The following is a 26,833-nucleotide window of genomic DNA, read 5'->3' as shown; positions in this document are numbered from 1 at the left end:
AAGTACAAGATTAAGATCAAAGACAAATCTCAAGAATTTATCAAGATTAAGATCAAAAACAAATCCCGAGAATTTAGTGAGACAATTACAAGATTAAGATCAAGAACAAATCCCCAGAATTCATCAAGTTATTGACAGTAATATAAGTGATTATTTTTCAATTTTAAGTTGATAAGAATTTCCATTTCGACCTAATTCATTTTTGGAATAAGACTTGTAGTTTAATTTTGAGGATAGAGAAAAGTTATGTCGGAATGAAAGTTTCAGAGGGAATTAGCTACTCCGTCTCAAACTTCTATTCTTAAGGTAGTGTCGTGTGGAATTAATCTATGGTATGGGACATTAGATTGGTTTTACATACCTACCTCAGACGTATCTATGTCTTCTATCTTTCACCAGCGAGTGTTTGTATGTGGAAGGTACCTATGTGGTATGGGACACTTAGATCCTTTTTACATGCGTTCATTTGTTTGGTTTTATTTTTTTTTTTAAGAAATTGTTTGATGTGATGATCTTATCCACCACTTGTACCATGAAGCCATCCACTCATTGATTACACAACTGAGGACAGTTGATTCCCAATAGGGAGAACTGTTATGACCCATGGTATTTGAATAATAATCATGGTCATTTAAATTTGTATATATTTTTTATGATGCCTATTTCTCATCATGAACACGTTAGGATTGATTGATGTGATGTCAATTGATTGTTACTACTGACGTGGTTTATGTTTATGAGTTTAGGTGATGAGGTGTGCAAGGGTACCGATTTAGGTGTTGCACAGTGCGAGGGTACCGATTTAGGTGTTGCACGGATGGTTGATTGAGTCATGGCGTGTGGACCGATCTCGCAATATTTTGTGGCTGTATTATGGCATTTGAAATTATTTTGACATCAGTGTGATGTGTGTGTGTGCATGCGTCAAATTATTGTAAAGTGTGTGTACGAGCATTAGTTAATTTATTTTGTAATGTGCATATGTGCACAAGTTAGATTATTGTATTAGAAGAATAGTGCAAACCTTAGAAGGTTTGAGGACAAAGGCTAATTAAATGGCAAAGTCCAAATACGGATGTATACTTTATTTTTGGCTTAAAGCCTGCTTTTTGGAATATATAAAAATACCCACGCGAGAAGAAGCCACTCACGTTGGGGGGGAAGATTGCACCCAGTCATGTGTTGATGGTGATGTATTTCTTTCTCTTATCTTATGTTTTGTTTTGTGCTTTAATTTTTAATTTAATTCAAGTAGTTGTTTGATATTTGATTTAATTTATGAGTCTTTTGATTATTTTCTTCAAGAAAATTAAAGGTCCGGTTGCAGTATATGTGCCTCTTTATGCTTTGTGAGGAGCTGTATAGAGACTGAGAGAGATTTGTCCTTGTAAGGAGTTGTAGAAAACCTCTTGTTGATATAACAAGAGAGGCTTAGAGGGTTGGAGATATCTACCGTTGGTGAAGCTTGAAGGTCATTGAGATCTTGGGCTTAGAAGCAAGGTAAGTATCCCCACGGTGGTGGTTGTCTATTTCCATTCTTGCTTTAATGAGCAAGAGTTCTTAAAGAGGTAAAAATGATCCATAACAGTAAGGGGTGATGATTGCAAACTGTGGTCAGTGTAAGGCATATGGTCGGTGTAAGGCAAGGGGTAGTAATCGTAAACTATGGGGACATTAATCTTTTTGAGGTAAACTCACACTCTAAGAGTTTGGTTCTTTTTAAATGATTAATATCGGGGACACCCATTCGGTGTGCTTGATCTTATACATTAATCTCATGTCGATAAGCTTGTCTAACTCTTATATGTTCGTGCTTGGGATTCATGTGATAGGCTCTATGTTTGGATGGTTTCGTATCTTTATGGAGAGGGATGGTGTGTTGTTCTACCACTTATGGAGGAATTCTCTTCATGTCAGTATATTTCTTAGGCGAACACATCCTAAAATTCTTTGGCAAGGCTATCAATTCTCCTTCTTGCTTGGGGGTGAGGTCCTTTTGGTAATAAACATTGGCTCAAGTTCTACCACTTATGGAGGAATTCTCTTCATGTCAATATATTTCTTAGGCGAACACATCCTAAAATTCTTTGGCAAGGCTATCAATTCTCCTTCTTGCTTGGGGGTTCTTGCTTGGGGGTGAGGTCCTTTTGGTAATAAACATTGGCTCAAGTTCTTCATCTAGGTGGCCAGTAAGATTTACGTCCTTGACCTTGGTGGGGCCATCATATGAAACATGTGGATCTCCGTTAGCGCTTCTTTGAGTCTTCTCGCAGTGTATCACTTTGTCCCTATCGATATTATAGGATTTAAAGTACTCGGGGCACTTGCCTCAGATCTTCTTCTTAAGGCTCGGTGAGCTCTTTGAGTTTCACTTCCTTGTATACCTCAGTCTTGACTTTAGTAGCTTGTCTTGCTTGGAGCTCGTACGCTCCTTGAGACCTTGATAAACCCCTGTCTTGGTATGACTGGTGACCTTGTTTTAGGTCGGCCTCTCATTGTCGGGTAGGTAGTGTGTGAATCTACAACCTCAATCTAGAAAAGCTAGTGAAGATCCATCTCCATGGGGAGAAGATACTTCTTAGGCTTTCTATGCCGTTTTCTCCTTCTCCCGCTGGTTGACTGTGGCCAAGGTAGATGTTGATCCTTTTGCCTTGTTGCTAGACATATCACTAGTTCCTCCTAGTTTGAAGTCACTGTTGGCTTCCAAAAGGAATGTTGAGAACATGGAGGTTATTTCCATCTTGGTCGAGCTTTGAGAGAGGCTTATAGTCCCGATTCTCATCTTCACTATCAACAACATGTTGCAACATTTATACATGTTGAGATCAAAGCAGTTTGGGTAGTTGTGTTAAACTCATTAATGGGAATACCTCGACATGTGGGGATGAGTCTTCCTTGTCTTCAAGTTTATCTTCAAGGATTGGTTGTCTTTTCGTATATAGACGTGATTGGTTTTTCAATCATGAACCAACCTTGTTTCTCTTATGTAAGGCCTTTCGAGCATAATCGTGCATGATACTCTTCTTTGAAAATCCATCACTATGAATTTTTGGTAGAATCTTAGTCCAAAGGTTTTGATCTTTGCATCTCGCAGAACACCTAAGAGTTTAAATGTGTTCCCATCCGTAAGCTTGACCAAATGGCTTGTTCCCATGCGCAGTGGGCTATCCTAAGTCTCCCTAAATTCCTTGGTAATTATACTGACGCCAGCACCACCATCCAAATCACAGAGATCGTTAGGTAACACTTTTTGCTTTCAAATAGTGCCCCAATAGCTTATTCATTGGCACTTTTTGCTATCCTTTGGTTTTGGTTATGGAGGGAGGAGGATGATCAATGGGGCATTGCTGAACCTCCTCCTCTTCAAGTTCAAGTTCAAGAGTGTGGGGGACTCTTAAGTTTCCATTCATCCACTGTAGTCAATGACTTCAACATGCTTTTCTCATGGGCTACCAACCTTGACACATTGCCAATTAGCGGGTCTCCCATGGATACCCTTACTCTCATCAACCACATGTTGGCCCTACACTTTCTTCAATTGAATATCTTTCTACCCAAACCTATCTCTACCCCCACCTTCCACACCATTTTAGCTCCCATGAATGCTGCACGACAACCCAAACCTATCTCTACCCCCAACTTCCACACCATTTTAGCTCCCATGAATGCTACACGACAACCCACCCTCATCACCCTAGTCTTCTTCAACCAAGCCATCTCCTTGAGGGACACTACATTACTATAATCCATGGAGTCCCATTCGCTTATGTCTGTAGAGTCACTTCACTTAGCCATATTAACCATGAAAACCCTTATCCACCACCAAGCAGTGAAGTCTACCTTTCACGAGTGGCTAGGTGAGCTTCTACACCAGAAGAGTGGCTAAGTAAGCTTCTACACCAAAAGACTCTTCCCCACCTTGGGTTCCTTATGAGAACTCATCAAGGTCGTCCTCCTCATCTTTAGGAATATGGCTTTGAGAAAAGGCAAAGGCCTTCTCCTTGCGCCTCATCCACATGAAAATGAGAGCATAGTCACGACATTAAAGCATCTTCCCAATACTACACTGGGCATCATCATTAGTCAGGAGAGGAGCATCAAGGCAAAGAGGGAAGACACAGTATCGTCATCAACATCCTCTCAGGGGGCAAGCCCTATCCATGGGTCATGGTAAGAAGAAGGTATCAAGTTTGATCAAATGTACCTATTGTAAGAAGAAGGGTCACAATGAAGTTCATTACTTCTTGAAAGATCCATCACTTCGGTTTCAGCCTCATCTCATGTCGTCGGTTGCATATATAGAGATTTGTGTATGCTTGGGGGCCTATACGGCCTCTTTGGTGCTTTTTTTTAAAAGTAATCAATACCCTTTGTATTTCATTGTCTACCTCTCTTTTGGTGAATTTGATAGAGCCTGTCCTAAAAGTGAGATCCATAGTACCATTTTAACTACCATTGAAATAACCTTCCATCTTCGTCTCATCCAACCTCTCTATCTTTATTGCACCTTGAGGAGAAATTTTGTATACCATGACAAAAAAGATCTTGGCATCTATACTTGAGTTTTTGTTTGGTGTTCTTGACACTATACATAAGTACCATGGCTCTTAGCTTTATGCATTTATCCTTTAGTTAGTCGTCAAAGCACTGCTTGTGACATAGTTTTTCAACCATTAATCCATAAGTGGATCATAATAATTTTTTGCATAGTTTCTCTAAGGCAATTAAAATCTCTGTGCAAGGGTTTCCCTTGAAGTTATGCCTTGCTGTAATTTGAAGGTTCCACTACATGAAGATCGAATGCAAGCAAGAAAGGTGTGTTGTTGATAGCCACCAATGCGATAGGCCTATAAAGCCACCAATGCGATAAAGCCACCAATGCGATAGGCCACCAATGCGATAGGCCTATAAAGCAAAGTGTAACTTATGCTTCGAATCGCTTTTGGATGCCTCTATTATCTTGGTGAGAATGGTGCACAAAGTCTTATTTGTACTCTCGTCTTGGCCATTCTCTTGTGGGTAGTAAGGTGTCAACTTTTTGTGCACTGCAAGAAATTATGAGATCAAGAACTCCACCACTTCGCTTTTAAAATGCAGACACTATTTCTAGTGGAAAACTAAAATGAGTAATCAAATTTTCATGAAGAAACTTGGCAATAGACTTCAATCCTTCTCTTAGATCATTGCACACCTTTGGCATTTATCGTCGCCCGCACAATGTTTGACAAACTTAGCTCCATCTCCAAGGGGTATAGGGCACCATATTTTGGCCTGGAAAACCTTGTGAGTTGTCATATTCCCAACGAAGTGCCCTCCTCTACCAATGCTAGAATAGGCTTATTCCAGCATTAAATGACAAAGTTATCTTCACGAACACATTTCCTCATGATGTCATGTTGACCCTTCTTATAAAAATCATTTTTGCTATCAATTGATAAGGGGACACCTTTTTGATGTGGCATCTAGCTCTATTCTTCATAATGGAATAGTTAATTGGAAATCCATTGGCCAAGAAGTGGGTTATGTCTTCGTTCTATATTCCAATACATGGTCAATGTGAATAGTGAAGCATCGAGAAAATCATCTTCACTCCGAGAGGGGTTCTTTATTTTGAATTCCAAAAAGGTGATTGGCATGAACATGTATTTACCCCTTTCACATGATGATGGTAAAATCAAATTCCAAAAGAATAAGAGACCATCTAGTGATACCCCTCTTGTGGTGCAAAGCTTATTCACCAAATAAAATAGTGCTTGATGGTTGATTTAAAAAATAACTTTTTAGCCACAAGATAAATTCTATATTTCTTTGCAATATATACACCATGGCTAAACCCTCTCTCTATTATGTGCTAATATAATTGAGTTCAGTGTCATTTAGTTGACAGCTAGCAAAGGACCCAAGGAAGTCCATGTCTAGCTGTGCTAACATGCATCCAATATAGAAAACGCTATGAAGCATCAATATACACATAGAAAATCAGATCCCAACATTGATATATGCACATGGAAATTAGATCCCATTTGGGTACGCTCGTTAATGCCTTCTTTAGCTTTTTATGCCCATTAGCATTCCTCTGTCCATTCGAGACAATCGGCACATTATATAAGGGTTTGGCATAGATGAATCTTCTATAATACCATATGTGCCTTATGAATCTTTGCATCCTCTTGTAGTTAATGGGGGTGGTGGTAACTCCAAGATCACTATTAGAGTGGAGACAAAGGTAACAACACACGCATATATGTAATAAGCAAGTAGAGATAGAGAGAAGCATAACACTCAAAGTAGATTGATGAGAATAAGCGAAGAACAAGTGAAATGACATGATAAGGTCACTTTTACACTCACTCAAAGAGTGTGTATACATGCTCAGGGAAAAGAACCTCCTAAGGAGGGAAAAAGTACCCCGTCCTTTATTGGCCTGTGTCCACAAGGCACTACCATATATAATTAGCTAATCAATCCCCAAATGTAATGATGATGTGAACATGTGCAAGGATCATGTGGCTAATCAATCCCCAAATGACAATAAGCCCAAATTCTTATGAACTTCTCCCACCATGAGAGAGTCTTTGTGAGCATATATGTCGGGTGTAGAGACATAAACTAGGCTAATGTCTCTTGCAATATGAGTCTCTTCCTAACATAATGATTATGTATCTCAATGTGCTTTGTGCGAGCATGAAATTCTCAAGTCCTCACAATGACCAATGCACTGTGCTTTGTTTTTGGAAGTTATCTTTTTGGAAATCAAGCTTTTTCCAATACATATAAATACAGGTGTGGTACAAGGGCCACACTCATCCCAGAGGAGATTCAACCCAATCTTGTGTCGACGGTGGTGACCTCTACTCTAGTCTCCATATCTCTTTGTTTATTTTAATTTTAATTATTAAGGTTTATGAGTTTAATTTGTGCAAGTATATATTATACTCTAATTTTTGTGTTGAGAAATTAGAATTCCTTCCTCAAGGGTCTTAAAGGTCCTGAGAGTAGTATTTTCTTTAAAATTTCCTTTAGGGACCACTCAAGGAGAAGGATTTTTAAAGAAAATTTCAAAAACAGGGTTTACACAATTATTTGGTGCAAAGAAGGCCAAAGGTTTTATTTTTGGGAATTACTTAAGCTTCAACAATTAACATTAGAAAAAGAAAGAATTGCAAAAGCCTCCAGTAAGGATACAAGCACTTTGGACAAAGAAAGGAGCTCAATAAAACCCAAAGGGTAAAGAAAGCAAAGCTTGGAAAACCTTTGGGCAAAAGTGTTGAATGGTTTATACAAGTGTTGAGAACCATTGGATGGATATCTAGATCAAGGGCTACAAGTCTTTGTCACCTTTTCTCCAAAGACCACTTCCAACTTTTCAAATACCACCTACATGAGCAAAAACACCTTTTAATTCTCCCATCCTCTCCAAAATCTAGCCTTATGGATGGAAAGCGCATGGGCTGAAGATCACTTCCCTAATTTTAGCTTTGTTAGATATATATATTATCAAAAAGCAACTTCACATCTTTACATCTAGCTTCCCAGGGCTCTTGGAGGTTACTATTTTGAGCACACTTCTTGGATTTTTCTACCATTGCTTTCTGCACATTAAATCAAGGGTTTCAAGCACAAAAGACTCTCATATTTCTCACTTATTTATCAACATTTCTTCTTCAAAGTTTCTACAAAGACTAAATCAAGTGTTCAAGGGAAAAGTCGCCATCAAGGGCTCCAAGCAAAGGAGAATTTCAAAAGTTTTGTCAAGGTTTACTTTTTGCATATTTCATCGTCTTTTTCCACGATTCAACCATGAGGATGACTTCTCTCTCGAGCAAGAGGCTAATTATGCACATGAAGGTATTTTTAAAGAATCGAGTATGCCTACACCTATTGAAAATAAAGTTTCACCTCATATGCTTCCTATAAATAAATAAATAAATAAAAAGACAAATTAATGACAAGAAAGTAAATTTTATGGACCTTTCAAGATTATACAAAAAGAATCTATCATTGACCCATAAGACCATCACTACATGCACATGCAACACTTATGTTAAGTCCCTTGTGACTTTCAAGAATCATCCTCTATTGAACATGCCAAATGGATGCCAGAAACGTTTTCCTGTTCTTACCAAATTCTCATCCACTCATACCATCTATGTAATTGAGGACAATTGCAACCCGAGAAAGAGGGAATGTTAGTCATAACCTCTATGGAGATGCCCATTATTTTATTTCAAGATATTTTATTTTGGATGTGCCTTTTATTTATATCATCTACTAGGATTAATGTGTTTAATCAGTTGAGTGCGTTGATATGATGTCTACTACCAGGATTAGTGTGTTTAATCAGTTTTGTGCATTGGTATAATATAGTCAAAATTAATGTGTTTAATCAGTTATGTGCACTAATAACTAATATTATTTTAGATGAAAGCGATAATTGAGTTATGTTAATCGCGGGTGGAACATGTGTTGGACCACTATGAGATATTTTGGAAGACACGTAAACACCTTTATGGGTTTATATTTAGGCATCAATATTTTTGTAAGGCTAACACCTCGTGCCTTTATACATACCAAATAGTATTTTATAATTTTGGGTGGCCCAAGACTTTATATTATTGCTTGCTATATTTTTGTAGCTCATAAACTCAAAAGCACTTGTGCTTTGTTTTTAGAAGTTATCTTTTTGAAAAGCAAGCTTTTTCTAATACATATAAATATGGGTGAGTGGTACAAGGGCCACACTCATTCCAGGGGAGATTCAACCCAACTTGTGTCGGCGGACGTTGACCTCTACTCTATTCTCCATCTCTATTTGTTTATTTTAATTTTTTTTATAAAGGATAATGCTTTTAATTTGTGCAAGTATATGTTATACTCTAATTTTTGTGTTGAGAAATTAGAATTTCTTCTCCAAGGATCTTAAAAGTCCTAACACTTGTACTCAATTTCACAGCTGTGACTACTACTTCTTCTTGTTGCTAAGCTATGATATATACATGAATTACCAAGATGAAAGCAAAAGCCACTAGTGGACACCCACATGTCATAACATTCTAGCCTAATCGGAATCACTAAAAGCATGCAGCTCTCTGCTGAATATCACCCCTCTTAGCAAAGAATAGCCCAAGGGACTAAGTGCCCCCCTTATAAGAATCAGAACACTTGCTTGGTAGGCTGCCAATGCTTACTTCTAATATTGTGCATAAATCTGCTCAACTAGGAGACCCCAAATTAAATATCTGGCCTTGTATTACATAGATAAATAAGGAACATAATAGCTTGCTCACATAAAGTGATGTATCAAATGGTTCACATGCATCCTAGAGAATAATCCTAGAATGTGTCTCTACTGGTGTAACAAAACAAGACCAAACCATGTAAACAGTCTTTGCATGTACTTTGATTGTAATATCACAATACCATCATCACGTGTTGCATAAACTGTATGCAAAAAATATTGTAGCAAGCCCAAATGTGTCATCTCAAATGACACGTGTAATTCAGCCTTTAAGGCTAAAATCTTCTCCTCATTAGGGCATGTGAGAAGCATGTCATCAATGTATAAAAATGATGACAAAAATAATAATTTTACTCCTATTTATATAGATGGTACTCTCAGTTGGACTAAAGAAACATTTGCAAACCAAGTATGCATTTATCTTCTTGTACCATGCTTTGGGAGCCTCCCTAAGGAGGCCATATAAATATTTTCTTAACCTATATATTTTAGACTCCTTTCCCTTCTGAGAAAAACCACAAGGCTGAGATACCCAAACCTCCTCATGTAAATCACCATTAAAGAAGGCAGTCTTAATATCCAACTGATGTACACATTCATGGGATGCCAATGCAATAATACATCGGATTGTAGTCATACAAGACGTGGGGGAAAAGTTCTCATCATAATCTATGCCCTTCTTCTGAGCATAATATTATGGAACATTGCCTTGTAGAGTAGTCAATGCTACCATTAGCTTTATAATTAAGCTTATAAACCCACTTTATACCAATGACCTTTTTTACCACCATAAGGCAAATCTATCGAATATCAAGTGTCATTTTTTAGGATTAATTCGTATCCATCCCGCTGCATGGCCTACATCAATGATCATTTTCCTATGCTTCCTCAAAGGAAACAGGTTCTCTTCATTGCATACACTGACAATGAGAAGAATAAGATGCATGATGAAAACATACACGTGTCATGCTAAGCGGCAAAGGAGTAGCTTTTGCTTTCTTGCAATGTCTACACTAGCCATTTTGGGATACTCTTAGATGCGTGTATAGCTACCCTTTCCTCGTTCATAATTGTCTCATCAATACGGCCAAAATTTGATCTAATTTTTAGCTGGTGTATGAGCTAATTTGTAGCACCTTGTTGAGCATTTGTTTGTGCCACATATGGTTATTCGACATTGTACAAAGGTAGGGGTGTATCAAAGATGTCATGTGAGCATGGATTTTACTATTTTTTGCATAAAATTACGAGTTGAATTGAGTTCTTAACAAAGGCAACATCTCTACTCTCACCAAAATCCGCCTAGTGTGGTCGGATGGTAGCGCCTACACACTTTATTTTCTAAGTTATATCCCACAAAATGCAATTTACTTCCTTATTATCCACCTTATTGCATTGTTCTACTTAGGCAGCACAAGCACATAAGCAAGATAACCAAAAACATGTAAATGAGCCATAGGGGGCTTCCTACCTTTCCACGCTTCATAAGGGGTAATTGTTTGTAAGCCTTGGTGGGGTATCAGTTTAACACACAAGTGGCACACATAACTGCCTCTAACCAAAAAACATAAGTGGCACCTGTTTCACACATAAGAGGCACACATAACAACCAAAAAACAGAAGGCAAGTCCAAGCCTTTAACATGCAATGTGTCATCTCTATGAGAGGTCTCTTCCTACTTTTAGCCACACCATTTTCCTGAAGTGTGTAAGGCATTAATGTTCAATACAACTTTGGAGAGACTTATCCAAGTGGATGAATGGAAACTTAAGAGTCCCCCACACTATTGAACTTGAACTTGAAGAGGAGGAGGTTCAGCAATGCCCCATTGATCATCCTCCTCCCTCCATAACCAAAACCAAAGGATAGCAAAAAGTGCCAATGAATAAGCTATTGGGGCACTATTTGAAAGCAAAAAGTGTTACCTAACGATCTCTGTGATTTGGATGGTGGTGCTGGCATCAGTATAATTACCAAGGAATTCAGGGAGGCTTAGGATAGCCCACTGTGCATGGGAACAAGCCATTTGGTCAAGCTTACAGGATGGGAACACATTAAAACTCTTAGGTGTTCTGCGAGATGCAAAGATCAAAACCTTTGGACTAAGATTCTACCAAAAATTCATAGTGATGGATTTTCAAAGAAGAGTATCATGCATGATTATGCTCGAAAGGCCTTACATAAGAGAAACAAGGCTGGTTCATGATTGAAAAACCAATCACGTCTATATACGAAAAGACAACCAATCCTTGAAGATAAACTTGAAGACAAGGAAGACTCATCCCCACATGTCGAGGTAATCCCATTAATGAGTTTAACACAACTACCCAAACTGCTTTGATCTCAACATGTATAAATATTGCAACATGTTGTTGATAGTGAAGATGAGAATCGGGACTATAAGCCTCTCTCAAAGAGCTGGACCAAGATGGAAATAACCTCCATGTTCTCAACATTCCTTTTGGAAGCCAACAGTGACTTCGAACTAGGAGGAACTAGTGATATGTCTAGCAACAACGACTCCTCGGCAAAAGGATCAACATCTACCTTGCCCACATTCAACCACCAGCGGAGAAGGAGAAAACGGCATAGAAAGCCTAAGAAGTATCTTCTCCCCATGGAGATGGATCTTTACTAGCTTTTCTAGATTGGACTATAGATTCACACACTACCTACACCCGACAATGAGAGGCCGACCTAAAACAAGGTCACCATTCATACCAAGACAGGGGTTTATCAAGGTGTCAAGGAGCGTACGAGCTCCAAGCAAGCCAAGCTACTAAAGTCAAGACTAAGGTATAGAAGGAAGTGAAACTCAAAGAGCTCACCGAGCCTTAAGAAGAAGATCTGAGGCAAGTGCCCCGAGTACTTTAAATCCTATAATATCGATAGGGACAAAGTGATACACAGCGAGAAGACTCAAAGAAGCGCTAACGAAGATCCACATGTTTCATATGATGGCCCCACCAAGGCCAAGGAAGTAAATCTTACTGGCCACCCAGATGAAGAACTTGAGCCAATGTTTATTACCAAGGACCTCACCCCCAAGCAAGAAGGAGAATTGATAGCCTTGCCAAAGAATTTTAGGATGTGTTCGCCTAAGAAATATACTGACATGAAGAGAATTCCTCCATAAGTGGTAAAACACACCATCCCTCTCCACATCCCTCTCCATAAAGATACGAAACCATCCAAACATAGAGCCTATCACATGAATCCCAAGCACGAACATATAAGAGGTAGACAAGCTTATCGACATGAGATTAATGTATAAGATCAAGCACACCGAATGGGTGTCCCCGATATTAATCATTTAAAAATAACAAAAATCTTAGAGTGTGAATTAACCTCAAAAAGATTAATGTCCCCATAGTTTACGATTACTACCCCTTGCCTTACACCGATCGTATGCCTTACACTGACCATAGTTTGCAATCATCACCCCTTACTGTTATGGATCATTTTTAGCTCTTGCTCATTAAAGCAAGAATGGAAATAGACAACCACCACCGTGGGGATACTTACCTTGCTTCTAAGCCCAAGATCTCCATGACCTTCAAGCCTCACCAATGGTAGCTATCTCAAACCCTCTAATCCTCTCTTGTTATCAACAAGAGGTTTTCTACAACTCCTTACAAGGACACATCTCTCTCAGTCTCTATACAGCTCACAAAGCATAAAGAGGCACATATACTAAGAGCCTCCTAGCGTGCCTGACGCCCCTGGCCTCCCCGTCGGCCACGATCACCTCATCAGCTCCAGATCGAGGACATGCTCCATCGCCATCGAGCTACCTTTCCATGTGACATAGCTGAGGGAGACCTCTCGACCATACTCATTAGCCCCATGCTTGATATTTTGAAGAGTGGTATACCATCTACTCGGAGTTGATGCTACTCTCATGTTTCTATGTTCTTAGTATTCCATGATGAGTTACCATGGATAATTTTGTATCACCCCAATGAGATAGCTATGTTTATAATTTCTTTCTGTTTTATTTCCATTCCATGATGAGATATGCCATGGACATTATTGTATCACTTTGGTCTCATAGGCCCATTGGGTCTTTAGTAGACGCTTAATATATCTTTCTCTCTCTCTCTCTCTCTCTCTCTCTCTCTCTCTCTCTCACACACACACACACACACACACACACAAGAGCAAGGAGATAACAAGAGCTCACTTAGCTCAAAGTAGGATTGTGTCTTTACATTATGAGAAAATGTCTTATATATATCTTGCCTTGATTCACATTTGGGCATCCAAAACTTAGAAACTAACTAATAAGCTTGGCATGGCTAGCTTTTCTCATAATATTTATAACTTTTATAGTGGCTTTTCATGACACTTATTACTACTCCCATATATAGTAGAGAATGCTTTTATTAACCCTAAAATGGATTAACATCCTTGCCTATCTGATGCAAATAGAGATGTGATTCCAAAATGTTGTATCTACCATGTCTTCAAACGTGGCACATATTTCCTTATAATAAGTAGCAAAGATGATAATAGTATTACATGATTTTTTCTTCTTTAGGATCCCTATTCATGTCAAAGCATAGAACTTCTTTGTCATAATTCTCCACACCTTCTTTCTTTTAATTGAGGAGTTTCATGATCAGCTTCATAAATCAATGGCTAGCTCAGGTATCCTTCTCTATGCTCTTATCCACATTAGGAGATATTGTCGTTAGCTCGTCGTTAGCTCGCTATGTTATTAAACCTTGTTGGCTCAAATCAAAGAAAATTATAGCAAACATGAAAATCCTTTTTTTGTTCTACAAACTCTATCGACGTATACCTTCTTTTCATCAACAGTATAGTGGGTGTCAATGATGCCCATATTCCTGGATTGCTAAGAACTACTTTCTCCACTCTAGCTAGATGTCAAATTCCTCTATCCTAGGATTTTTGTCATCTATCTCTATCTTTGTGTAGCCCTGCTTGAATGTACTAGATGTTGCTTTTTCCATCATCAGCAGCTATAAGCTATCATAAAGTGACCATGTGTATACCAAGCAAGTCATGTAATTGTGTGTTTTCTAGCTTTGTATACTTACTGGTCCAATTTTCCACAATGTACCTCCCCCTTTCATAGGCATAAGCTCTTTTCCCATTCTAACATCGAGGCCTTGATTAGATATGGCATGTACGGGACCTTTTTATTGGCCACATTGTAAGACTTCCAAAAGATTCTTCTTGTAGGGTTGAAGAGTGTTATTTACATTAAAACCTCGAACAACTTTGGTCGCAATAATGGATTACCAACCTGAATTAAAGCCTCATAGTTGGGAAGAGGTAGTTTGTCCAAAACATCTTTGTCAAGAGAATGCAATGGTAAAGAAATGGGTGAAGGAGGTGTTACCTCGCTCGAAGGGCTCTCGCAATCAGCCGTACTATCGTTGATTCTTAGGAGACGAGTGTCGATGGAAAATTCAAAGTGAAAAGAAGATGACTCCCTATTAGTAGATTGGACATCAATATCATTACGAACAAGTTTATGTGAAGAAAGGAGTTTATCTTTGAGAGGACGTTTAATTGAATTAGTTGTAATGATTATCCTCCTCCCTATTCTCTTCAAATGGTGGTTGCGGGGGAGGTTTGGTTGTACTGGTGAACATATCAATATTTATTCTCTCTCCTGGATTATTAGTAATGGATATTTGATATACCCAATAGTAAAATCATGAACTTATGATACAATTATTTCCTCAAGATGTTTCTATAATTTTTGATAGAGCTCTAGTAAAATGTGAATACAAGTATTTGCTCAAGATATTTATATATTTTTTAATAGAGCTTTGGTATACCATATGGATAATACAATAAACTCTCATGTATCATGTGCGTTGAGCCACCTCTATATCTGAAACCAAGCAAAACTGTTAGTTATGGTTTCAAAATTTGCTCACGTAAGGAAGGTTAGGTGGCCTAAAAGGTTCTAAGATCTCCTACCTATTATCCAAGATGGTGGAGTTCATATGTACTCCACACCATGATTTGAAGTTTAGGTCTATAGGGTGCAAAGCATATGTGCACACATGGTTGTGTAGCCAGTAAGGTGTATCATTACAAAATATGGCCATGATTACAATGGTGCAGACATCCATCCCTGAGTTTTGTTTGTATGAGACCTAAATTACCCATGTTAGATCTTGACTAATATGCGCCATATTGCACTAACGTTGCAAGCTTAACTACATGTGCTAAACTTGCAGTGCAACAATAATTAAATCTTGAGTTCCAACTTAGATTAAATAATATGCTTTGGAATTCTGAAGAAAATATAACTTCACGCAGTTAAGGCATTTATTAAGGATTAATCTTGTTAAAAAATACATCTAAAAGCAAAAAAACTATATTAGTTAGAGTATCCAAATGCCTTCTTACATCCTATTTAATTTCAACGCTTTGATTACCTATACAGATGTTCAAGGTTTACATCAAGCAAGCAGCACTCATAGATTGGGACTTATGTTTCATGTTACCAAAGAAAGGAGACTCTTTCAAGGCTAATTAGAGGTGGATTTTACAATCCCTTGATGACAGTAGAGCATGCTAGTCCAAATTAATGCCTCAACAAGAACCACAACAACAAGATTAGCATACATAAAGTGGTATCTCTATGCTCATGCACAAAGAGGGAAAATTTTACTTTACACCTCTGTATTCTTTCTGTACTTCACTCTTTTGTCAACACTAGTTCATCTGCATGGCCAATCTTGAGAAAATTCCTTCGGTCCTCGTAAGAATCGTATTACTTTCCTGAAGTTCTAGCGTCACTTCATCTCCCAGATTGCAACGCTTCCCATCCCAGGACAATATTCTCATCTCTGAGAAATTTTAGTACTTTTTACTAGCTACAGCTTGCATTCTCATCATAACAACACAATTCTATAAATCTCATAGTTTACAAGACACTACTGAAACTTTTCTATTCTATACCAAACTAGTGCTAAAACTATCAACATAAGGTTTAGAACTCTTTCCTCAAGGAGTAAAGCAAGTGCTTAAGACAAGTTGTGCAATGCAAAGCACAAACATAGGTTAAGAGAGATCAATAACTTTTAACATAATCATGTTTAGTGGTGACTGGAGGAGAATCGTATATGTTCAGTTACAGTATTCATTCTTTTACCTGATTGCTTTAAGTCCTCCTTGAGCAAGTCTCTAGGCCTACCTTTTTTTTGTGTTGTTGGAGATGACATTTTCAATCACCTAAACCAACATAAGTTGCAAACTTTAACCCACTAAAGTTGTTGGAATGAAAGGTAAAAATTTACAGATTACAGTATGGCATTGGTAAAAGAGCTTTACATTTTCTAAATTCATATGTCAACTAGGCTAACACCTTCAGTGCTCTGATTTCAGTCTTTCAGATTTACTCGCATGCATGAGCATGTATGCATTTACTATCTAATCAACATAAATAGTAAAATAACCCAATCATACAAAGTATTTTATCATACATATAAATAATAAATACCCCATTCATACAAAGTATTTTATCACACGTGATAAAACATTGCTATGATATGTTAGTATTTTATCATTACATACAACTGTATTTTATCATACATACACACTCTTATCTACTTATGAACCCATTAAAGACATGAAATGACGAACCTATCTCCTTACGTACCATTACACCTCATACATCTTATCGACCCTTATACCTCATATAACATATCATAATATATACTTGAGAAAACACTATGATCTCCTTAGAAACCCATACATAACATGAATAACATGTGAAGAGAACCTATACAAGGCATGTCAGACTGGTAGCTGTCTGGGAATGCGTATCTTGGTTGAAGGTTGGGCATGCGTCATCTCTGAGCTGTGCTTGACAGTAAATTTAAATGTTTATAACTAAATAAAAAGAACCTAATTTATCCACACAGATCTCAAATGCCCCCTTTATATATTCTTCGCCTGGCAACAAGCATTCAAGGGTTGCATGTTTGATTTAGACTCCAATCTCTGCCATTACATCTGGTTCGTCTGATTACATCTAGTTAACCTAACTACCCCCAATGCTAGCAGTTGCATTGCAAACATGGCACCCCGCCCCCCACCACCCCCGGCCTCTTTCCCTTGTCCATCAACATAGACGTTGCTGCGGTCCAACTTCCAATGCATCATATGGACCATACCTTACTTACTCATACTCCAACTCTCCTCGCAAAATTTGGAGTTCTTAACAACATATCATTGATCAAAAGGAAATTGTGTGTCATTTTCTAGAACTTTGAAGGGCTGTGGGTGCTTCCCTGTGCAATGGAGGTTCCACATCCTGAAATATGCCCTTTCAAGGTTTTTCACCTGAGACCGTCATAAAGTATACAGCTTAAAAATGGGACATGCAGGAGCTAACTGCTGTGGCAACTATTACAGGAACTTCAAAGTATGCTTTTGCCATGTAAATAAATCAAAAAATCCAACAGAAAAGCAATATTAATTACCCATCGTGCAGTGTCAAACAAGGGACACGTCAATCGGGCTGCCCGAAGCTTTGTAGTCAATGACTTCAACATTGCTGGATTTGTTGCTAACAAGACTGCTTTCTCCTCATACTCTTTCATACTGTTTCCGAGGCAAATCAACATTCAGACAGCTAAGCGCACACAAAAGCAACTCAATAATCCATAAACAACATGATTAGGGACAGAACCCACCTATATACCACCATATCTTCCCCGATACCAGTAGCCATGCACAGAGAGCCAGCAACTCGTGTAGCCATTTTCTCCAATGGAAGGGTGATCATAGGTAACCCAGCCCACAACACATCAGTCCCAGTTGTATGTGCATTGCACAATGGCCTGCAAGGAAAAGACCTTAACATTATGGTAACTGTTCAAAATATTGCAGCAACTTCCACAAGGGATAGTTGCACAAACCCCGACACCTGCCGGCAAGTTGTGGACAGCAAGATTGCCTCTCCATCCTTCACAGGTGGCCTGGATGGGCCTCCACTTACCGACAGGCAGCATAATTCTGTAACCAGTCTAAGCTACATGAATATTAAAATACTTCTAAATGCCAACAAAGAACTGGAATAGTGCGTACGTGTCCAAGAAAAGGTCAGCTAGGGAACTTCGACGGATATGCTCATTCTTAACTGCAACATCAGTAAAAATTATCTGCTCAGGCTGGACACCTTGCGAGATGGCATCTATACAAAGATTCACAAGAATAAGTCAGTGCTACCTCCACACCCTGCTGTCCCCCAGAACACACAAAAAAAAAGCACCTTTCAGAAACAGGCACTTACATGCCCGTAGTCTATTTTCGCCAGCAGCAGGGAAGCGCAAAAGCCATAGTGCACTATTAGGAACTCTCTTCAATATATTACACCTACAGATAATATAAATAGATAATTAATATACAAAATGGTACACAAGGTTGCCTCCATCAGAAATGTTGTAACAACTCTACCAAAGGCCTACCATGTCACAAAGACTTCTGGATCGATCTTATATAGCTGATTGAAGCATGCAAACAGGAACTTGTCTTCCGGCAAACCATAGTCTGAGCGCTTAGGTTGGCAACTAGGATCTAGAACATCTAGATTTTTCTGCAACATAGGCAGCTGATCAGTAATCCAATGAAGTATTTAATCTCTTAGTATAAGATTAAAGAACCTCTAGTAAGAAAATACCTGCTTATAATCATTGACAAAGTAACAATGTGGCACATGGACAAGCATTTCTGAGTAAATGTGTGAGTAACAAATCGGCGAAACAAACTGCAAAAAAAAAACCAAAAACCCCCCAAAAAAAACATACATCAGCACTCTCATGGTGGCATGGGTCAACCACTTATAGTGACATGGGTCTTTAAAAGCATTATAGATCCATTAGAAAGTATAAAGCCCACTCAAGTTTTCTACCTCATCTGTCACCAGATATTGTATGTAATCAGCACCAGTAGTACCAGGAAATCCCATGTAAGAAACCTGTATTGGGGCTGGTTGCATGGCAAAAATCTCATTTCGGGCACCCTACTTACACATGCAAGTTAACATAAAATATCCATAAGGTTCAAAACCCGATAAAGAAAAATAAGGGCACTATGTTCACTCTAATCTTCTTCCTTGGTGGGTTAAATATTATTAGTTTTATTGCATCCAGCCGGTACTGAACCCAAGGGTAAGAAACGACAGCCTTCACCACATGTAGCCCTTAGACTCTTCTCAACTCTTTTACCTTTGTATAGCCATTCAGATTGATCAAGATCTGAATCTGGTCTTCAGCAATCAGCCTTGCAATTACATCAGACACAACCGAAGACACATCCTTGAAATGTTCTGCTTCAGATGCTGTACGCTGCCTCCATTCACTTCCATCACTCGGACTCAAAGCATAGCAAAACACCTAATTTTACAAACCTCCTATCAATTTAAAACAAAAAATGGGGACCCCGATTGAATGGTCGAGAGGATTCAAAAAGCAAAAACAGTAGAACTAAAGAGTGACTGTACCTCAACATTCTCTCTATTATGCATCCCAAAAACCGATCCCATAAGATGAGAAAGAGGATGATTCCCAAAGTCGCTGCTTACATAACTGCAATAAACAAAACCCAAGATAATAAAGTAAGCTGCCATCATATGCAAAAATAATCAAGCCTGGTGCTCTTATATAAAGCAAAGCATACCCCACTCTAAGCCGTCCCGAGCCACCCTCACTTCTGACAGGCACTGCTAGAGGGTGAGTGAAGGAAGGCAAGCTGAACCGCGACGCAACTAGTGCTGAATGTTTTGCATATTGTCGGCTGTCAGAATGCACAAAGCTCATGATGCGCTTGAGAGCACTACACTCAGGTACAAGTTTACATCAACATCTAGCTACAAGGTAAGAAAGCACATTACCTTATGTCTAAGGCAAGCAGAGGGTCAATCGGATATGCAATTGCATGAAACGGCTGCACGCTAGGAAGAAAATGCATCTGTTGTTTTAAGAGAACAGGAAAATGAACATCAATATGAATTCCAAAGATCAGTCATTGTTCACGACGTATGCAAAATGGAATTTACTTTGATTTGTTGCCTGATGACACGCTCAATGTCCACAAATTTGTTTTCTCGGTCCTCCCAATCGCATACACACTGAAACACGAACAATCTCTCTCTAAGGAGCCTGCCTTTGTTGGCTATAGGGAGAGAGGTCGAGAAAAGAGAGAATTAACACTGAGGAAGGGGGGGGAGAGAGAGAGAGAGAGAGAGAGAGAGAGAGAGAGTGTGTGTGTGACTGCAATTTTATTTTCTCTAGCTACTTTTTAAAAGGTTCCTAAGCAAAAAAGAACTAATGCTATCTGCAGCATGTAAGTGAGTTGGTAGTTGATTGAACTCTTGAGCATGAGGTCTCGGGTTCAATCCCAGCTTGCTACCACCGGATGGAGACCTGGTTGCAATTCCAACTGATATAGCAGCATCTCATGGGAATTTTTAAAAAACTATCATAAGGCACGCCAAAAAGGAGCAGAAAAATGATGGCGACAGCTCATGGTAGTCCCAAGGAAGAGAGCTCTCTAATGTTGAAATAATGTTCGTCATGAGCACCCATACCAAAAATGCCATTTGTATGCTAAGCTAAATATACCTGCAAAGTGTGAAGCAAGTTGCAGGTAGCCTCGGGAAATTCGGACCTAAGGACCAGTGCTTGCTTGTAGCTTTTTATGGCCGCTTCCACGTGCCCACTGCAATATCATGATTTGAAATACACCACACCACACACCCCCCCCCCCCAAAAAAAAAAAGGGGATAAAAATTCAAGGAATGACATGTAAATACTATCTTCCACAAACCTGTCTTTGTATGCTGACGCCAGATTAGCATGCCCCTCAGCCATTGTTGGACGTATCGTGACAGCCCGGACATAATCCTGTATGGCCTCACTCACACGGCCAACCTCTTTGAAAGTATTCCCTCTGTTCACGAGACCATCTGCTGCAAGAGGGTCTATGCGTAAGACCTCATTGTAGCAAGCTATTGCTTCAGCATAATGCCCCTGCAAAAACAGATGCAAAAATTTTATACCATGCACCCTACGAAGAGAGGAGTGGCTCTACAGTAAGATATCAAACCTGCTGCTTGTAAATTGTTGCCAAGTTATTGTAAGGTGCTGATAAGCCCGTGGTAACAGTCAGGGTAGCCTTGTAGAAATTTGCTGCTATGTTGACCATGTTTCTGGTGATAAAAGAAAACAAGAACTTGTGAGAGAGACAAGTCAAAATGATGCATCTAAAACTACCACATTAAGAAAGACGCACTTACGCTTCCATATAAATGTTTCCCAAGTTTGTTAAGGCCTGAGGGTGATTTCCCTGAAGCTGAAGACATGCCTGTAAACAAGCTAAAAGGACTGTAAAGAAACACTCAACAACAAATTCAGATTCCTATGGAAAAACCCTTAAAAATGCTACAGATTCTAACCTTCACCAACATAGATGCAAATCAACAATGCTATCACACCAGCATAGCTAACACTGAGCTCTAAAGCATCCCTACAAATGATGCAAATCACCTCAGAGCCTAGAGCCCAAAGCCCAGCAGCCATGCCAATTTCTAAAGTCAGAATGCATCCAGGTGTAACACATTCATGCTAAATGGTATCAATGCAATGCAACCTGCTGTAATGTCTCAGCAAAGCAAACAAGAGCTTCAAAATCTGATAAACTACTAAAACCCCAACAGAATCCATCATACACTCACAACTGCAGGGTAAAACTAGGCTGAAAGCCCACCCATGTCCTCACTCAGAACTGTGCATGCGTCCAGGTGGAACACATTAATTCTAAAATGGTCTCAATGGAATGCAAACCTGCTGTAATGTCTCAGCAAAGCAAAAAAGAGCTTCAAAAACCAATTAACTACTCAAAACCCTGACACAAGCAATCCTACACTCACAACTGCAGGGTAAAACTTGTCTGAGAGCCCACCCATGTCCTAGGACCATTAAAAGCTTAGTTATACTTCCCAAAATATCCAGACGGTTAAATACACAGAAAAAATCCAGAGGCAAAACCAAACACATCATAGCAGCATGAGAAGCACCTGATAACAAACTATTGCCTCTTCCACCCTCCCTGCATCCTTCAATGCATTACCCTGTCAGACCACAAAACACAATCAAAACAGTACCCACTGCCTTCTAAAAACAGTACAAGAAGAAGTAACGGTATGAGGACATCATCAACCATCAGAAAACTTGCCACACAAGCTGCCACTCACAAGATTGTTGTATGCCTCCAAAAAAGTGGAATCCAACAGGATTGCTTGCTTGTAATGCATTATGGCCAGGTCCAGATTGTTCTGTTCGTAGTAGACACTCGCAAGATTACCTGCACACCATCACACCGTCCCCCAGCAAGCCCCCGTCACCCAAACCACCCACAACACACTTACCGGAAGCTGATTGTGCCCTTCCATACACAACACAGGCCACCACCCCTAGTTATGGCCAGCAGCTGTGCTCGTTGCCAGATTGCGCGAGGACGACAGATCTTTGTAATTGATTGCCGAAGACAAAAAATTGCAAAAACCCTTTCCATCCATGTGTATACACATGAAGACCTCTACACTAGGATCAATATATGAGGGTTCCCCATTGCGTGAAGACTTTTTTAAGACCAGACAGACGGGTTGGTGAATTGAAAGCTCAGGCAATCACTTTGATGTCCCGGGGCGCCCACCGTCCAAGCAAGGTAAATGAGACAACAGAATACAAGTAGGACGATCTGTCAGACACACAGTATTTTACACATTCGGACCCAAGTGGCAGATAGCCACCACCATGCTCGGAACCTGATGCAATCCCTTAGCCAGGACCTATGTGTGTACAGAAAAAAGCCACACATGCATGCAAACTCTCAGCAGGCGCAATAAAAGCAAAATGTATTCACAGCAGCCAAGTAAAAGAACACAACCGTCACAATAAAACAAATGAAGTTTTGGTCCTTACCATAAGCTATGGCATACTCGGGTCTAATCTGAATTGCTTTTTGATAACACATGATGGCATCTTGAGGCCTTCCCATAGCCTGCAGTCAAAAGACTTCGCATCAGAATCCTGCTTTGTAATAATCAGTTTTATGCCTTATCATTCTAGAAAGACTGACCTTCAGAACATTCCCTTGATTCATGTAAGCATCAGAAAAATTAGGTTTCAGCCGAATTGCTTCCTGTCCAAACAACACAGTTAAACTAGCAAGACATTGCCATAACCTTAAGGTCAATTTCCACGTCTTCAGAGACAAGTGGTAAGAACATTTCCAAAACTGCCTTCCATAGACCACTTTAAACTTACTTTGTAATATGCAAGCGCCTTCTGATAGTCCCCTGCTTCCATGAACAAGCCAGCTATGTTTGACCATGCAATAGCAAATGTGGGCTGAATCCGTAATGCCTCCACATAGCAAAGATAAGCCTGTCATTTACAGCATTAGACATAGTTAAGACGTCTAAGTCCATCAAGCAGGTGGTGGGAATTGGACGGCTCCACCCATGGGAGCAGGCGGGTGAGATCTCAAGAACCCTTTCTTCGGCTTGCACAATGTGTACAAAGCCCCTTACTAGGCACCTTATCAAAACAACAAAACTTTCCAGCAAAAATGACTGCTTACATGCTGAGCCAGTCCTCGGGCCTTCAACAAATTTCCCAAATTGCTATAGGCATCAACCTGGTTTACACCATCAAGAAAAACCCCAAGAAAAGGTTTCATACGCCAACACTTGAATCATAGCCACTATTGAGTGCACTTTCTACAGAAACCCAGCGTTTAAAGGTTGGAAACTCTCAATTGAAGATTTCATCTTGACATATATATACCAGCTTGGGATTGATTGAAAGAGCTTGGCGGCAGCATTCTTCCGCTTCACGGAGCATTCCCTTGCGCATATATGCACTGGCCAGATTAGACCATGCATCACAAAACCTTGGACGTAGCTGCAAAAGCATTACTAAAAATGTCAATGCACTGTGTCCACGCAAAGAGTACCTATGCTGGAATCAGAAAAACTACTCACTTCAATAGCAATAGAATAGTACTGAATGGCTACATCAATATTTCCTTTCTCCTGCAATCAATCCACCAGTAAGCTTAAGCCTCTCGTCCTGTCGGGACATGCATATGTCATGCTTTACTTTATAGAGATCCTTTTATCACCTTCCATGCATTGGCCATGTTGCCATAGCACTCCGCAAACTGAGGATCGATTCGGATGGCTTCCTCGTTCTTTTTGATGCACATATCATAGTCATGAAGCTGAAAAGGACAATTTTTTTAACTGATCATTGTACTGAATCTGGCAAACTAACATTAAAAACATCTAGGGGGCCATCTTGGCCACCCATGAGGGATGGACAGGCAATCTTGCCGATCCACTGGTGGGGACATTCTCTACCCAAACTTAGCTTGTGAATATGCCAACATATAATTGTAGATACACAGCCCCCAATGCAAACTTCAGACCCAAGGACGGACACCAAAGCTTATTACCTGGTAATAAATTGCACCTAAAAGCAAAAGAGATTCTGTCCTTGATGGATTCTTTTCATGTACAGCTCCACAATGGTCCAACGCTTTGTTGAAGTTTCCAGCCTTGTATTCTTTATGAGCCAAAGAGAGGAGTGTATCTTCATCTACTGCATCATGTGACGATCACCATTGGAAGAAGCAACCAAAAATGCAGGCTTTCACCCAAAGAAGTAGTGAGCAACAGAAGCAATCGGCAATTGATGGAGGCTAACCATATTAGTGTTTTTCCATAACCCAAGTCAAAGAGTCTTGTCTGAATGAGGCTGACAAGACCGATGAATAGTCTACATTAAGCTAACAAAACCATAGATTTCTTCCTCGTAGAGATCAAAAAATCGGTGACCTGATCTTGCAGAGGTGGACAAAACCGGCAAGTTCCCATTACCTACTACCTAGTGTCGTAGAAACCAACAACACACTGGGTGGTTTTTGATGATAAAACCATGATTTCGTATATGATCAAGCGCGTCACCGTTGCTTATGATCAAGCCCGTGATTTGCTGTGACCTTCTATTAGCGAATAGCGATTTATCAAGACCTGACCTCAATCTTGCAGAGAGTAACGAGAACCTATAGACCTCCCCTACGCCCTGCTTCTGTGCCTGACTAATCCAACCAAACCAGGAGCTTCGCCAAAAAAATATACACTCAAAAAACCAACGAAATATAGTAAATCGGAGCTACCGAACACTTACAATCAGGTTGATCCAAACCTAGGGGTTTTTGGCTCTGAGAAAAGATGAGCTGCTGCGATGGAGACTGCTCCGGTGGTTCGAGCTTAACATGCTCTCTGGCGACGCTTGCACGACCGTTGCCACCGTGCCCCTGCCGCAGGGCGGTCTGGACGGAGATCATGTCGGGAACGATTGCAGAAAACCACGAAAAGCTAGGGTTTGTAGAACGATCAGAGCGCCGGAATCAGAGGAAGCGACGGAAACATCGAATCCGGCGATGCAACAGAAATGGTATAGAAAAGAAGCTAGGGTTTTCTGCGGAGAAAACCGAGCTATGGCGATGGAGAAGCCTCCCTTTCTTTCTCTCTCTCCCCTTCCCTCTCTGTGCAGGCAAGATTTCTGCAGAAAAAATCTTGGCGGTCTTGAATATAGCGACGTGCAGGTTCGTGAGAATGTTCGGAAAAACTAGGGTTTTCTGCATGGGACAGCGTCACAGGCTTCTCTCTCTCTCTCTCTCTCTCTCTCTCTCTCTTTCGGTGTCTGTGTCTCTCTCTCTCCGCTTTCACCCCGCGTTGCTATTTTTGCTCCAACTTTTCCCGATTTTGTTATTTCCAACCGCAAATAATAATCCACGCATTTAGTGCGCCATGCGCGAGCCCTTACCCACTTGAGTTCGAATCCAACTTTGGTCAGATAACCCTCGGGTGGAGTTCGAATCCAACTTTGGTCAAATAACCCTTCGAGAATTCTTGGAATAATCTCTTACAACATGAAAACAATTCTTCTTCTTCTTCCCCCTTGGGGCGTTCACACGAATGTCCTCTCCACACTCTGTCCAAAAATACATCTCAAAAGTGAAAAGTGGTGGGATTGAGGCACTTTGTTGAAGCTACTTGAAATAGCTCCTACTTTTTGAAGTTGTTTATGGAAATTCCTATCAAAGGGGATGAGCGGTTGTTAGTAGATGGGTAATCTATGCAAAATCAATGGGTCACTCCAGCTCTCGTCTATAAAAGCCTAACGGTGTGTTATACACCTTTGCACCAAGCATTTTGCTTCTAAGTAATTTTATGCGCACCATTTCTATGCAAAATCAATGGGTCTCTCCATCTCTCATCTATAAAAACCTAACGGTGTGTTATACACCTTCACACCACCTGTCCTTGAGCATTTTGCTTCTAAGTAATTTTATGCACACCATTTCTTCTTTCATATGGCCTCTTTCCCAAGTTGTTGTACAACACAATTTTGTAACCTTGTTATCAATGATTTAAGCACCCTTCATACCTTGGTTGCTCGGTAATGGAAGAGATGTGGAATGTGACTTAGATGAGAAGCGTTTTCCACTACAACAAATGAGTAAAGAGTT

General features: G+C 39.8%; 1 protein-coding gene across 4 annotated transcripts; it reads right to left on the bottom strand.

Annotated features, from left to right (window-relative positions):
• Nucleotides 1–17,096: 17,096 nt before the first annotated feature.
• LOC147617021 (uncharacterized) lies at nt 17,097–26,041 on the bottom strand. Of its 4 annotated transcripts, none has more exons than XM_086776649.1 (28): nt 25,486–26,041; nt 24,752–24,897; nt 24,419–24,517; nt 24,279–24,329; nt 24,082–24,198; nt 23,876–23,932; nt 23,560–23,679; nt 23,372–23,434; nt 23,215–23,293; nt 22,485–22,594; nt 22,308–22,361; nt 21,528–21,595; nt 21,338–21,440; nt 21,059–21,261; nt 20,854–20,950; nt 20,289–20,360; nt 20,124–20,200; nt 19,910–20,026; nt 19,734–19,818; nt 19,459–19,626; nt 19,143–19,253; nt 18,912–18,998; nt 18,700–18,827; nt 18,525–18,607; nt 18,320–18,425; nt 17,926–18,072; nt 17,713–17,833; nt 17,097–17,572 (listed from the first exon to the last, which is right to left on the bottom strand). In XM_086776649.1, the coding sequence occupies exons 1-28, from the start codon at nt 25,643–25,645 to the stop codon at nt 17,459–17,461; spliced, it is 2,943 nt and encodes a 980-aa protein (XP_086632775.1). In that variant the 5' UTR covers nt 25,646–26,041; the 3' UTR covers nt 17,097–17,458. The 4 variants fall into 4 exon arrangements, with proteins under 4 accessions (XP_086632775.1, XP_086632776.1, XP_086632777.1 ...); XM_086776650.1 differs by having other exon boundaries at nt 24,752–24,894; nt 25,486–26,033; XM_086776651.1 differs by having other exon boundaries at nt 25,504–26,022.
• Nucleotides 26,042–26,833: the final 792 nt, after the last annotated feature.

This window comes from Cibotium barometz, chromosome 37 (assembly GCF_041138505.1).
Source record: "Cibotium barometz isolate CiBa-2024 chromosome 37, ASM4113850v1, whole genome shotgun sequence".
Lineage (NCBI taxonomy): Eukaryota > Viridiplantae > Streptophyta > Polypodiopsida > Cyatheales > Cibotiaceae > Cibotium > Cibotium barometz.
This window is presented reverse-complemented; position numbering and strand designations above follow the sequence as displayed.

Coding starts and splice junctions, on each gene's coding strand:
- LOC147617021 (XM_086776649.1), bottom strand. CDS start 25,645: ATGATCTCCGTCCAGACCGCCCTGCGGCAGGGGCACGGTGGCAACGGT. Junction 23,294..23,371: donor ATCAAGGGAATGTTCTGAAG/GTCAGTCTTTCT, acceptor TTTTGACTGCAG/GCTATGGGAAGGCCTCAAGA. Junction 21,262..21,337: donor CAACAATTTACAAGCAGCAG/GTTTGATATCTT, acceptor CTGTTTTTGCAG/GGGCATTATGCTGAAGCAAT.